Source organism: Marmota marmota, unplaced genomic scaffold (assembly GCF_001458135.2).
Source record: "Marmota marmota marmota unplaced genomic scaffold, marMar, whole genome shotgun sequence".
Lineage (NCBI taxonomy): Eukaryota > Metazoa > Chordata > Mammalia > Rodentia > Sciuridae > Marmota > Marmota marmota.
Genome location: NW_025999891.1, coordinates 680,142 through 694,794, shown reverse-complemented (window position 1 = coordinate 694,794; position 14,653 = coordinate 680,142). Strand labels below are relative to the sequence as shown.

Here is a 14,653-nt window from a genome sequence, read left to right as displayed (position 1 = left end):
CAATCTATAGCTATTTTTGGTTCTGTTCTCTTTATTCCAATGTATAGCTATTTTTGTATCTATAAAGTTTCTGTAAAGTGTCCTGATGATTGTCATTCACAATGTAAATTACTACTTATGTTGACAGCTACTGTGTGAAGACATTCACAGGACACAGAGAATGGGTACGTATGGTGCGGCCAAATCAGGATGGCACTCTGATAGCCAGCTGTTCCAATGACCAGACTGTGCGCGTATGGGTCGTAGCAACAAAGGAGTGCAAGGCCGAGCTCCGAGAACATGAACATGTGGTAGAATGCATTTCCTGGGCTCCAGAAAGCTCATATTCCTCCATCTCTGAAGCAACAGGATCTGAGGTACTGTGTGATATACATTACCATTCCACGATTTTATTGTTGATGTTTTAGAACCGTAGACAACTTTCCTGATTCTGTTTCATGTCTATTAATGCATTTAGGAATCTACACTTTAAGGAAGGAGACAGGAAGTGCTGAGGAGTGATATTGGCCAAATTGTATTTTTATATTGTGTGCATTTATGAATGTGTAACAATAAATCCCATCAATGTGTACACTGCAGTGCGCCAATTAAAAAATGTGGAAAGAGGAAAAAAAAAAACTTGCACTTTAGAATTCTGAATCATGAAACACTTTACTCTTTCCAACATATAGTTGTGTTAATATTTTTAGCCAGTGGTTATTATTGCTGTCAACTGACCCTTGATTTTATGGGTTGTGGGAATAGATTCTCCTAAAGAGTAAAAGTGATCATTTAAGTTTATATGAAATGTCATTGTTATAAGAGTAAACCAGTATAAATATACGTTTGTTATTTTAGAGTTATCGTTTAGAAGAAGAACCTTCTTTAAAAGTACATAATTATCTATACATTTATGTTGAAGGGCAGTTCAATATTTAAATATTTTTAAATTTTTAATGGTACTTTTTTATATACAATTTTACAAAAGAAAAAAAATTCAGTACTGAGGATCAAATCTAGGGCCCTATATTTGCTAATAAGCAAGTACTCTACCACCATGCTACTTCCCCAGCCCTGTGTATTTTTTTAATTAATTTAATTTTTTTAAATATAGTTTTTTAGTTGTAGTTAGACATATTTATCTTTATGTGGTGCTGAGGATTGAACCCAGCACCTCGCATGTGCTAGGCGAGCGCTCTACTGCTGAGCCCCAGCCCCAGCCTCAGCCTCCCTATGCATTTGTTTTAGATGAAGACTTCATATGGAAGCCTCTGCTACTCTTGATGATTAAAAATTCTTGCTGAGTCTGGAATTCTGTTATATATATAAATGATTTCGGTCTTTATGATTAATACTTTAAAAGTAAGTTGCAGGGGCTGGGGCTGTAGCTCAGCAGCAGAGTGCTTGCCTAGCATGTGTGAGGCACTTGATTCAATCCTTAGCATTCTTTCCATGAAATATTGCAAAACTTTTGCAAAAATTAAAAAAAAAGTTGCAGATGTTATTTCTATGAATAGGTTATATGGGTTAAAAATTCCCTTCTTGCTTTTTTGTGACACTAGGGATTGAACCTAGGGGCACTCTTGTAATGTGCTACATTTTCATCCTTATCTATCTATCTATGAATGATTGCGGGTGGGTCTTACTAAGTTGCCAAGGCAGATCTCAAACTTGCCATCTTCCTCACCCTCCCAAGTAGCTGGGATTATAAGTGTGTACCACCATGCCTGGCTCACATTCTTTTAGTGGCATTCCTCTAATGAATTTTTATTTAAAAAAAATTTAAGCTGTAAATGCACACAGTATCTTTATTTATTTTTATGTGTTGCTGAGGATCAAACCCAGTGCCTCACATGTGTAAGGCAAGAATTCTACAGCCTCAGCCCTCCTCTCATGGATTTTTATAACTACATCCTAATAAAGGAGGAAATCTCCCCTGAAATCCCAGGTGTTTTTCTAAATGAAGCTTCTGTGATCACTATTTGGCTACCCAATTGCTTGCTTGCTTGCTTAATGATTGATTGATGGGGATTGAACTCAGGGGCACCACTGAGCCACATCCCCAGCCCTATTTTGTATTTTATTTAGAGACAAGGTCTCACTGAGTTGCTTAGGGCCTTGCTTTTGCTGAGGCTGGCTTTGAACTCTCAGTCAGCTGCCGGGATTACAGGAGTGTGCCACTGCTCCCTGCCTGTTGCTTAAATTCTTTATTCTGCCCTCTGGTGGTGTTACTTATTACATGTCATGAATTTTTATCTTGGCTGTTCTTTATATTTAAAAAATGAATAGTTTAAAAAATAGTCTAAAAATTATAGCAGTACTGGGGATTGAATCCCCAGGGCCCTGTACATACCCTTTATCCCAGTTACAGAAGTCTAAAGCAGTAAATTTGTCATCTATTAGTGTTATCTGGGTCCTTTCTATATAGCCTAGCTATAGTGTCTAAAGACTTGTGTATATTAATAGGTAAAAACAAATTGCTGCTAGCTGTGGTGGCGCACACTTGTAATCCTGGCTACCTGGGAGGTGGAGATAGGAGGACTGCAAGTTCAATGACACCTGGGCAATTTAGCACTACTCTGTCAAAATAAAAGTGACAGGGAATATAGCTCAGTAGTAAAAAGCACTTCCGTAGCATGTGTGAGGCCCAGAGTATAATCCCCAGTACTGCAAAAGAAAAAAAGAAAAGACTAAAAAAATTGCATTTTTGGGCTGGGGATGTGGCTCAAGCGGTAGCACGCTCGCCTGGCATGCGTGCGGCCTGGGTTCGATCCTCAGCACCACATACAAAACAAAACAAAGATGTTGTGTCCGCCGAAAACTAAAAAATAAATATTAAAAAATTCTCTCTCTTTAAAAATAAAATTGCATTTTTATAGAATTAAAAAATAAGAATTATTATGGATGCCATTTAAAGTTCTTATTTAGCTTCATTCATGAGAAAATTAATTTTTACATATTTTCTATAGACTAAGAAAAGTGGCAAGCCTGGGCCATTCTTGCTGTCTGGATCCAGAGACAAAACTATTAAGATGTGGGACGTCAGTACTGGCATGTGCCTTATGACCCTTGTAAGTTTGTATAATCTCATTGCTTCTTTGGTCTTGTCACTGTATTTGTAATTAGATAAAGATTCCATTGTTATAGTGGCATGAAAGTTATTTTTATAGAGTGTTATATTTAAAAATCTACAAAAGTATTCAGTGCTGGCAGGGTGTCTGTGTGTTGGGAGGAGTCCTAGATCACTGTATCTTTAAAAATTGTATATTATTTCCCATGGAGGAGAAGAAAGTTCTGCAGACGTAATCAGTTCTGATGTTTGTTCATGACTGTTTCACTCTTTATATGAATTCTTTTAACATTGTCTCTTTCTTGATATGATCTAGTTTATTTGGCTTATTTTTACCATTTTGAAATTAATTATTTTAGCTTTATTATTTGGAAATACTTCATTTTAGGAACACTGGGATTTCCACATGAGAATATATAAATGGTAGTAAGGGATTATGAATATTTTGGGTTGCATAAGGGAATTCTGAAAGATTCTGTGGGTATAATTTGTTAGCAGTTTTTATAACTTGACATCATGTTTGTTTAGATTCTTCAGTTGCTGACCATACGTTAAAGTGACTGTCTCTATAGAATGATAGACACATGGAAGCATTGACAAGAGTGGATTTAAAAAAATTGGTGAGGTGGTGCACACATGTAATCCTAGCAGTTTAGGAGGCTGAGACAGGAAGATCACAAGTTCAAGGCCAGCCTTAGCAATTTAGTGAGACCCTGTCTCAAAATAAATTTTTTTAAAGGGGCCACCTTAAAAATTGATTGACCACCCCTGAGTTCCATCCCCAATACCACCACCACCAAAAAAAGGGAGGGGATTAAAAAAATAAAAAATTAAACCCATAGTATTGTGAGCTGTATTCACTTATACCATGTTGCTGTTAGAAAAGTAGATCTGCATTTACAATTAGGAAGAATGCTCTGTCATCTGTAATAGCCAGGACAACATGAATTTCCATAGGAGGCTTCTGGATCCTTTTCAGGTCCTGATACTTTTTTCCTGCTTTATTTTCATATGGCCACAAGAAATGTGATTTGACTTTTTGTAGAGGCTGTTGTTTTTTTTTTTTTCTTTTGATATTGAGGATTGGACCCAGGGGCACTTTATCACTAAGCTATATCCCCAGCCCTTTTCATTTTTATTTTGAAATAAGGTCTCACTCAGTTGCTTGAGGCCTCACTAATTTGCTGAGGCTGTCCTTGCACTCACGATCCTCCTGCCTTGGCCTCCTGAGTCTCTGGAATTACAGGTGTGTGCCACCATGCCTGGCCTTGTAGAGGCTTTTACAACTCTAGTGATTGGTAATTTTTTTATAGGTCAGGGTAATAGAGTATTTTAAACAAGGGCAAGTAAGGAAGAGTAAATCAAGACAAAAGACCTATTACTTTACTGTCTTTAAAAAAAAAAAAGTTCTTTTTTACATTTTATATAAAAGCAGTGTAGTCATTGCCATTGTGGAAAAATGTAGAAATAAACAGAAAAGCTAAAACAAGAAAATAAAAATCACCTTCAGATCAGTTCTACCATACTTGATAATGCCTTCCAAGTGTATTTTTCTAGACTTGCTGTCCAGTGTAACTTTCCACAGTGAAATTCTATATGTGCATTGTCTAATATGGTAGGTACTGTAATCTGTTTCTTAAATTAATGCATAAATAGATAAGTGATGTTTTTATAAAAATGGTATACCATATATATTGCTTTGTAGCAAACTTAGAAAGTATGTGACACTTGATTTACAAAGAGTTTTACAGGCACCCCCCGCCCCCACTGCAGTACCAGGGATTGAGCCCAGGGGTGCACTACCAGTGAGCTATATCCACAGCTGTTTTTATATCTAGGCTGGATTTTGCCAAATTCCCAAGGCTGACCTTGAACCTAACTTGGTCTCCCAAGTCACTGGGATTATAGGTGTGTACTCTTGCCACCTGGTTTACAGTCTTTTGATGAACATGTTTATTAACTAAATCTCATACCCTTAATTATTTCTTAGGGTAAATTGCAAGAAAAGAACTATTGGGACAGGAGATAAACAGATGGATAGATATATAATAAATGCCTTATATATTCTTCACCTAAAGTCACCAGTTAGTAATTTGTATGTGTCTGTGCACTTCGGTAAACCAGTTGACAGTTCCTATAGATGTCATCATACTTTAACTTGTATTTCCTAAGAAAAAAGGTATACAATCACAATAAAATTAGTCACATATAAGAAATTTAACATTGGTAACACTGCATAGTCAGATTTTCTTTAGTTATCCCAACAATGTCCCTTATAACTTTTTTTAATCCCTGAGATCGAGTCTAGGATCACACATTGCATTTTCTGGTCCTGTCCTGTTAATTTTGGTTTCCTTTAATCTAGAATTCCTAAACTTATTCCCCCCCACACCCCCTTTTTTGGTCTTTTATGGTGTTCATATTTTTTGGTGTATATAATATTGTGGGTTTTTTCTTTTAACATTTTTTAAAAGTTTTATGATTTTTTTGTTTTTGGATATAGAGTTTCCAGTGAAGGGTGAATAGCTCAGTAATAGAATGCTTACCTTGCATGCATGAGGCCCTGTTTTCAATCCCTAGCACAACCAAAACAAAAAGAATATTTAATACAATTCATCTTATTTTTTTCATGCTGGGGATTGACAAGAGGGCCTTGTGCATGCTAATAAACACATGATCTACCACTGAGCTGTCCTCAGCCTCTACATTCTTTTTGGGGGAATAGGGGGAGGTCTGAAGGGCATTTAACCTCTGAACCGCATCCCCAGACTTTACTGTTTTTGGAGACATGGTCTTGCTAAGTTGCTGAGGCTGGCTTTGAACTTGTGATCCTCTTTCCTCAGCCTCCGAAGCCACTGGGATTACAGGTGTGTGCCACTGTGCCCAGCAACCTCTATGTTCTTAATGTAGGTTTATGCTGTTCATGTTGGTTCACTCATGATGCCCACATAGCCATTTTTTAAAAAGATTTGTATTAATTTGCTCCAGTATTTCCAGTGTAAAGATTTTTATTGATTTGCCCTGTTGAGATAGTAAGCATTTTCATGGTGAGAACATTTAATGGTCAGTCTCATTTTTCGGGAATACTGGTATACGTAGTTTCACTGTAATAATGTATTAGTCATAGATGCTGCTTAAAACAATTTACCCTTTTACTAGTCAAATACCTTTTTGTCTTTAAGGTGGGTCATGATAACTGGGTACGTGGAGTTCTTTTCCATTCTGGGGGGAAATTTATTTTGAGTTGTGCTGATGACAAGACCCTACGTGTATGGGATTACAAGAACAAAAGATGCATGAAGACCCTCAATGCGCATGAACACTTTGTTACCTCTTTGGGTATGTACAGTTATGAAGTTTCTATTAAATTTTGGAGTGCCAGATGTAGCAAAGTTTTATGTAACTGTGGACTTTTCCAGGTAAGATGACCACAGTGCTTTCAGGGCCGAATAGAATAAACAGATTAAAACTGTGGAGTCCTATCATTGCTTTAAATTCCTCTTTTCATCATTAGCCTTATAATAAAGAAATTACTTTCTTCATCATAGAGGATTTATTTTTGAAAATAGAATTGTGAAAAGAATACTTACTGAAAATTAACACTCCTAAAGGTTAATTTTTCTCTACTACTAGTTTGTAAACTACTCAAAAGAAGGCTTTCCCTGTGGCAGGTGGTACTGTGTACTAGGAACTCAGGGAATTATCATCTGAACTCAAATCTGGAATTTAAAATAGGGAATACAGTAAGTTATTATACACTGGAACGCAGTAAACCTAATGGTGAACATAAAGCCTTTGTAAAATAGGGCCATTGACTACCTCACAGTAATATTTGAGGGATTAAACATGAGCATAAAGCATTAGTACTAAGCCTGGAACATCATATTCAATAATAAATGGATATGGTAGAACTATCTTTATAAATAAGATTTGAACCCTATTTTGGATTAGGCCAGTGCGTTTTCACTGAAGTGTTAATATAGAATTTAACCATTGAGGGGCTGGGGTTGTGGTTCAGTGGTAGAGCACTTGCCTAGCATGTGTGAGATACTGGGTTTGATTCTCAGCACCACATATAAATAAAATAAAGGTACATTGACAATTAAAAATACATTTAAAAAAAAAGAATTTAATCATTGAGTCTTCTCCCTAACTCAGTTGGTATGCTTGGTGTCTTTTAGGAGTGTAGATTTGTATGTACAGAGAAACATGAATATTCTTGGCACTTGGATTTGCTTATTTGTGTCCTGATCTGATTTGAAAGCAAGCCTTTTCTTTTTCTTCCAGATTTCCACAAGACGGCACCCTATGTGGTTACTGGCAGTGTAGATCAAACAGTAAAGGTGTGGGAGTGCCGTTGATTGAGTCTCACTTGGCCCCTCCTCCCTTTTTTCCTCTGGATGCACTCTGATGATACCATGGTTACCCCATTGAGCTCTGTTTAAATAAATATTGTCCTTTCATGTAAATTATTCTGGATGTAGATTGAGCTTATTAAATGTTACACACAAAGTATTCATGCATGGTGAATCCAAATTGTATACTGTAAATTTACATACGTTGTCTAGAAGTACCATAGGGTTTAAAAACCTGGGCTGGCATTGGTCACACCAGGCCTACGAAGGCAGAAGTTTAATAAATTGAACTAGGGCACTAAACTGAATAGTTGACAGTGTCGTTTTATGTTGGATTATTAATTCCTGTTTTTCTTTCTGCTATCTGTTGGTGCCTGACTTGATGGCCTCATTTGGGGAAAAGTGGTGGTTATTAGGGCTTTTCTGAAATGTGTATCTATGTAACATCACTTAAGTGTGCTTAATAAATCTTTAAGGATGTTAGATAACAGAATCTTCTGAACCATCTATGTAATTACCGGGGATTACACATTGGAATTTTTGTCATGACCCATTTGCCAAATCAATAGGATATGTTTGTTTTGGCAGCCTATCAAGCAAAGGCTAGTGGTATATTTATGTAAGAAAATGATTGTAAATCTTGAGTAAGAAAAATCTCAGCAGCTAATAGCAAATCATTTCTTTCATTTGGGTCTTCTTTGTAAACAGGTTAAAAAAACACTCTATTCTAAGCTTCTATTTTCCACACTAGACATACTTCTAGTTGTATTCTCCATACTATTAGACTGTATAGTGATGTGATTTCCAAGTAGAATTTAATCTTCCCATTGAGTGTCATGATACAAATCACTTTGTTTTTGATGTTTTTTAGGGATGTGCAATGTGCATTACATAATGATAGAAATATTGAAAAGGTTATGTTTGCCCATATTAAAGGAGTGAGAGAAATAACAGCAGTTTGTTTTTCAACACGAATTAACAATTTGGATTGTTTCACTTGCAAGTTAAAAAAAATTGACAGGGTTTAATGGAGTGTGCATAAAATTGTACTGTTTTTTTCACCTTTTGTTTATATATAAATGTTTTGTAAGTATATGGGCCTATCAAGTGGGTAAGTCTGTATATCTATATGAAACACATAGAACCTCCATGTTTTAGAAGTGCTAAAAGTTTCAACTAGAATAAATCTTGGAATACCACAACCATGCTTTAGAACAAATTCTTTTTTTTTTTTAAAGTATTTTCTTTTTTTTTTTTTTTTTAATATTTATTTTTTAGTTTTTGGCGGACACATCTTTGTTTGTATGTGGTACTGAGGATCGAACCCGGGCCGCTCACATGCCAGGCGAGCGCGCTACCGCCTGAGCCACATCCCCAGCCCAACAAATTCTTTTTGATCCCAATGCTTCTGAAAACTGGTTCTGTGGGAATTTTTCCCAGCTAAAGGAAAATCACTTCCTTTATTTCCCCCCTTAATGTGGCCATTCAGCATTTTACACATCCCTGATATATTGTATATTTTGATCCAAAGTTATTACTAAGTAGGTTTAAGAATTTTTATCCATGACTTGGAACACCACTCCATTGTCAATTATTAATAAAGAATTCCATTGCTTAGCTAAACAACAGTTTTCTTTCTTTTTTTTTAAATGAGAGTCATTTGAAAAGTTAATAGAAGCAATGAAATAATGACAGTTTAACCAAGATTTATTTTTTCTGAATTACATTTTATTCAATTTGTGTAATATAGGATGTTTTTCAAATGTCCCTTTTAGTATTTAATGGAAATTTGGTTCCTAAAAATTTCAAGACAAAGGGTGAGAGTTAATGTCCTGTAGGTACACACACAGAATAGGCCATATATATTAACTAGAAGCAGCTTAATGTCTAGCGTGTGTCTTGTTTGTTTACTTCTTTGTTTTTAATAATTCCTGAGAAATGTCTCTGGAAGGGAAAGTGTTTTGAGAACTAATAGCTATTTTTAAGGACAAAAATTACATCTTTAGTCAATTCCTTAAATATAGTAGGTTAACTTTCAGGACAATATTGCCTCATAACCCTGCTTACATTGAGAAATCTTTTCTTTCCCTTGGCTGTTCTGACTAGATTTTTCTACAGATGCTATGGAAATTATCTTTGTTCTCATTTGCTGCTATTTCCTGTCTTTTTTCAAGAAATATAAATACATAGAAATGGTGCATCTTAACATTTGTTTGTACATGTATAAATGTCCTGTATTAATTCATTTTTAGCATGTAGCAACATGAATTGTTTAAGGGTAAGCCACAACATCTAGAAATCACTCACAGATATTGATAAAAGAAATATGGTACCGATGTAGAGGAAACAAAGCTGCTGTTCGCTGGGTTTCTTCCCCTGCAGCATACAGTGACTGTCGTTGACAAAGGAGGAGAAACAATTACTCTATAAACAAAGTTATCCTTACTTGGGAGATTGCCACAGCCTGCTGCTTAGTTGAGTTACCAGACATCGTCCATTTAAGAAGCAGCAAACATTGAATCTCAGGGATGGTCCACAACTGGATCCAAATGTAACAAGCCCTGTTTAAATCATGAAGGGGGGTGGGGGAGGGCAATCCATCCACAATCTGGAGTCAGATTTGCAGAGGTTCCCTGCACTGTTGTTTGACACTGCCCTGTCGATGCCCTTTCTTACTCTGTGTTCTGTTTTCTCCGTCTGCTGTCTAACCCTGTGCCTTGCCTGGGATAAGGACAATGATGAGGTTACTGGTTTGGATTGTAAGTAGAGGACTATTAATTGGTTTAGAGGTTCACTGCTGCTTTGTCACTTTCTCAAATTGGCCACTTATTTAAGAAATAAAAAGCTGGTAGAATTGCATCCTCAGATGATTATTGACTGTGTGTGTGTGTGTGTGTGCGATTGTGTATGCGTGAAAACAGACATTCCAGTGCCACCCTAATATAATGTGCCCAAGAAATTCTGGCTGCACTCTTGCAAGGGCAAGCCACAAAAACTGGTTAAGGCATCACTTGAAGAATAGTTGCTGTTTTGACATGGCATCTTGCACTTTAGGAGACTAAGACCGTCCTGTTTTGTCTGTATGGTGTGACCAATGGTGTCCCCAGAGCACTATCTGAAATCACTAGTGTTAGCAAGTCGTCCTGGGCTGTGGAGCGTGCTATAATCCTTTGGAAGCTTTGGCTCTAGATTCACCAAGCCCAGTCTCCTTACTGTCAGTGCCCTGCTTTCCTGTTTGCCTCTTTCTGTTTCTGTGTGAACTTCCAGGTAATATCACTCATCAAATAATTTCTTTTTTTTCTTTTAATTTAAAGAAAAACTATTTAAAAATAGAGGACACATTTTTGTTTGTTGACAGTGGTGGCTTGATAATCCTTAAGCAACTGAAGTTGAAAGTGTTTGAAGGAAAAGGCACTTAAAATGGTTACTTTTTCTGTCCAGCTGTATATAAATCCAATGTGTTGATTAATCTAGGTGATGCAAAGAATCTCCTGGTAGAGAAGCGATATGTACAAAATTGGTGGAAAAAGGTTTGGTTTTGTTTCCAGTGGGGTGGGGGTGGGGCGAGCTGGATTTACAAGTCACAACTGGACTGAACTAGCCTTTTTATCTTTCCACTATATCATGTAAGTAGCTGCTTTCCTGTCCTGCCCATCCTTCAGGCATCCCTAAAGTTCACTCTGAAGATGTTAGAAATAAATACAAAATCTTCGAGTTATAATCTGATCCTGACACTGACATGAAGGCAAGCATCGATTTCATATGAACATTGTAGAGGTGGTAATTGGAGAAAACAATTCCCCAGATTGTAAGAGTTAACTGAAGATATTGACACAATTAAAAAAAAAATCAGTAAAGGAATGTATATAATATTGCTCTTGTGTTTTACAGTAAGATTTGTTGCTCTCAGACTGTGTAAAACAAAATTTATTCATGTTTTCTGCATATTAAAAATCTTATTGTACCAATTGGTAAACTATTAAATGCCTATAAAACTAGATCTGAATTTTTTTTTTTTTTTTGGTTGGGGGTGGGTTCTGGTGCAAGAATTCAGTCAATAGGAAGTGGGACCAGTCATAGAACAAAGTCTAAGTTGGTCCCGGGCAGCAAGCAGTTGACAGAAGGCTCTTCTTTATAGCATCCAGCCATGGCTTTGATGCTGTCCTTCCCTCTATTTGGAGGAAGCAGCTCCACAGTAGAGGTCTGGTCTGGTGAGTGTGCACAGAGCTGACTGTGTTGGGTAGCTATAGCCCCATCCTCCCCTCTAGCTGTACATTCTCTGACTACAGCTTGGCCAGAGAGCTGAAGCCAAGAGCTAAAGCAGTGAGGACTATACAACCCCCTCTACAAAGACCCTCTCTTACCCTGGATTCATGAAGATCCTTAATATTGAAAGTTTGCTTAAAATGTACCAAAATAAGAATCTTTACCCCTAGAAGCCCCACCATTTTCTGTGCTGTGTCCTGCCTTATCCCCAGGCTGTTGTGCTGGTGCCTATATCCCCAAGGGTGGCCATGAAGTCTACAGCATTATTTCACATACAAAGAGATTTTAAATGAGGTGGTGGCTCTTCTTACAACCCAGCTGTTTTCCTGCCTCCTATTGGAAGTAGCCTTCCCTACTGGAAGCTGGATCCTAAGCAACAACATAATTTGCCTTAGTTGGAGTGTCCTACCTTTTGCAGGGCTCTTTTCTCACCCTAGGATGAGAACCTGACTACTTTGCTAAGGTGTAGAGTTGTAGCCTTAATATCTATTAATCACTGTCCTGAAATGGGAAACATTCAAAGCCTATGGTGCATCATACACATTGTGCCTTCTCCCAGGATTCATGACCATCTCTGTTGCTTGATGGTGAGGGACAGGAAAGTGGAAGATGGTGAGAAATTGTGCTACATTCTGGGTGTTGCTGCTCTCCCTGCTTAGTTTGGAGGAAACTGTAGCTGATAGTTTTCAACCACTGATCTACCAAAATCATCTGGGACAGCTATTCTGGAGCCAGTAGTATAAACCTCTCCTGGGAGTTCATTAGAAATGCAAAATTCTAGGGCCCCAACACACACTGGCACCTTCCACGCACCCCCCCCCCCAGGAATTGAGGGCATACTACCAGTGAGCTACATCCCAGCCCTTTTCATTGAGACACTTGTAAAGTTTCTGGGGCTAGCCTCCAACTTGTGATCCTCCTGCCTCAGCCTTCTGAGTTACTGGGATTACAGGTGTCCATCACTGAGTCTAGCACATTTTTGAAAGTATGATTTCTATTTTATTTTTTTTCCAGAGAATAGTTTTTCTTCAGTAAAGACTCAGCTCCTTCCACATTGGTGGAAGCTGTGGAGCAGCACCACAAGTCTAAATCAGGGTGGGGGATCCAGTCCTTCTGGGCTTCAAGTGGTATCTATTCCTGATCGCCATTCTGTGGATGGCACAGTTCATGCAGTAAATCAACTTCATACACAGCTTGGGAAGCAATGAAGATAGCTGCAGCCTCTGTGATCTGAGTAATGAATTTCTTGGTGGCCTTGTCCTTGGACACATACTGCGCAGTTTGTGCAGCAAATAGGCTGCACATGGCCATGGCCCTTTTTGACACTAATATTCCTTATTTGCTTTGTCATTTTGGAAGCAAGGACAGGAGAGCCTGGGAACGTTTCAGCATGCCTCCAAATAATTCTGATGCTTAAGAACCATTGACCTAAATGATTCAACTTCTCACCAAAGAAATTTGGGCAAAAGTTGCTGGTCCCTGAGCCCCAGCCCCTAGTGGGGTTTTAACTAAGATTTCTTTTCTCCTTTTCACCTTCCTTTAAAATTTCTTTTAGTTGTAGATGGATACAACACCTTTTTTATTTTTATATACATATGTATATATTTAGTTGTAGATGGACATAATGCCTTTGTTTTTGTTTTTATGTGGCGTCAGGGATTGAACTCAGTGCCTCACGCATACCAGGCAAGTAGTCTTACCACTGAGCCACAACAGCAGCCCTCATCCTCACTTTTGACACAGGGAGTTCATCACTTTGGCCCTCTCACTGAAAGTGGAGGTGGAGGGACTAAGGCGGGAAGGACAACAGATGGCATTACAAATGCCTACTAGGGACAAACACTTCATACACACGCCCCCTACTGATAAGTTTTAGTGACAGGAAAACCAAGGCTTGCATAAAGGACTCACGCACCAAAAGTATTACAGGGAATTAAGGTGTGAGCTGGAACTTGAATTGCACTAGCTTTTCCCCTTAACCTAGTTGTGCTGTGTAATGCACCTTATGAACTAGTAAATGTGAGGAGGACTCTCTGAGACTTTAAACCCCCCGCCCCCCACAGTACTGGGGACTGAACTCCGGTACTTTATCGCTGAGCCACATCCCCAGCCTTTTGAGATAGGGTCTCAAAATAAAAACTAAAAAGTGCTGGGGAGGAAAGCTGGGGCTGAGCGGTAGAGCACTCAGCTTGCACATGTGAGGCGCTGGGGTTCGATCCCCAGCACCATGTAAAAATAAATACATAAAATAAAGGTATTGTGTCCAACTACAACCAAAAGAAAAAAAGTGCTGGGGATGTGGTTCTGGGTAGACTGTCCTTGGGTTCGATTCCCAGTACTAGGGAAGAAAAAAGAAAAGAAACCTGCCAATTAAAAGAAGGGAAAAGAAAGGGTGATTGTGCACCTCCAGTCTGTTTCTTATAGAACAGCCTCTTGTTATCTGGGTTAACACTAAGACGCTTAAGGGACCAACCTGGAAAAATGGGCCTCTCAGGTGACTAGCAGCCACAATGGTAATTAAATCCAAGCCAGTCTCTGCTTTTCATGATGCCCCATTTCCACAAGCACTGTGAAACGTGACCTTTGTTCACTGGCAGAGGGGCAGAAGGAAGTATGTTTGGAACACAACCATGAAGAAACCATTGGTGGGGAACATGTAACAGGCTTATGATGGCTAGCCTTAGATGCCACTTTAAGCCTCAGGTCAGGGCTGTCTCCCCAAGTTTGCTCAGGAAAACTAAGACATCAGGTTTGGAAACAACTTTCTTCTCAGGCTGTCCAATACACTAAGGACTCTCCAAGCACTCAAAAAGGCATTCAAGGGCGGTGGTGTAGCTCAATGGTAGGGCACTTGCCTAATTTAAGCCCTGTGTTGAGCCGCAGTACCACAACCAACCAAAAATACATTCAGTCCCACAAGTCCCCCTAGTTGGGCTCCTCTTCCCATTTCATGTTGCACTCCACGAGCTTGCTCTAAAACCTA

At 38.4% G+C, this 14,653-nt stretch overlaps 1 protein-coding gene across 1 annotated transcript in view; it reads left to right on the top strand.

The window, feature by feature from the left end:
- Window positions 1–7,712, top strand: part of Pafah1b1 (platelet activating factor acetylhydrolase 1b regulatory subunit 1) — a 37,411-nt gene extending 29,699 nt beyond the window's left edge. Inside the window, exons 7-10 of the mRNA XM_015500981.2 lie at window positions 128–356; window positions 2,949–3,050; window positions 6,232–6,388; window positions 7,337–7,712. Coding sequence (XP_015356467.1) covers window positions 128–356; window positions 2,949–3,050; window positions 6,232–6,388; window positions 7,337–7,410 — 562 coding nt within the window. The 3' untranslated portion in view covers window positions 7,411–7,712. The remainder of the gene's footprint in view (window positions 1–127; window positions 357–2,948; window positions 3,051–6,231; window positions 6,389–7,336) is intronic.
- Window positions 7,713–14,653: the final 6,941 nt, after the last annotated feature.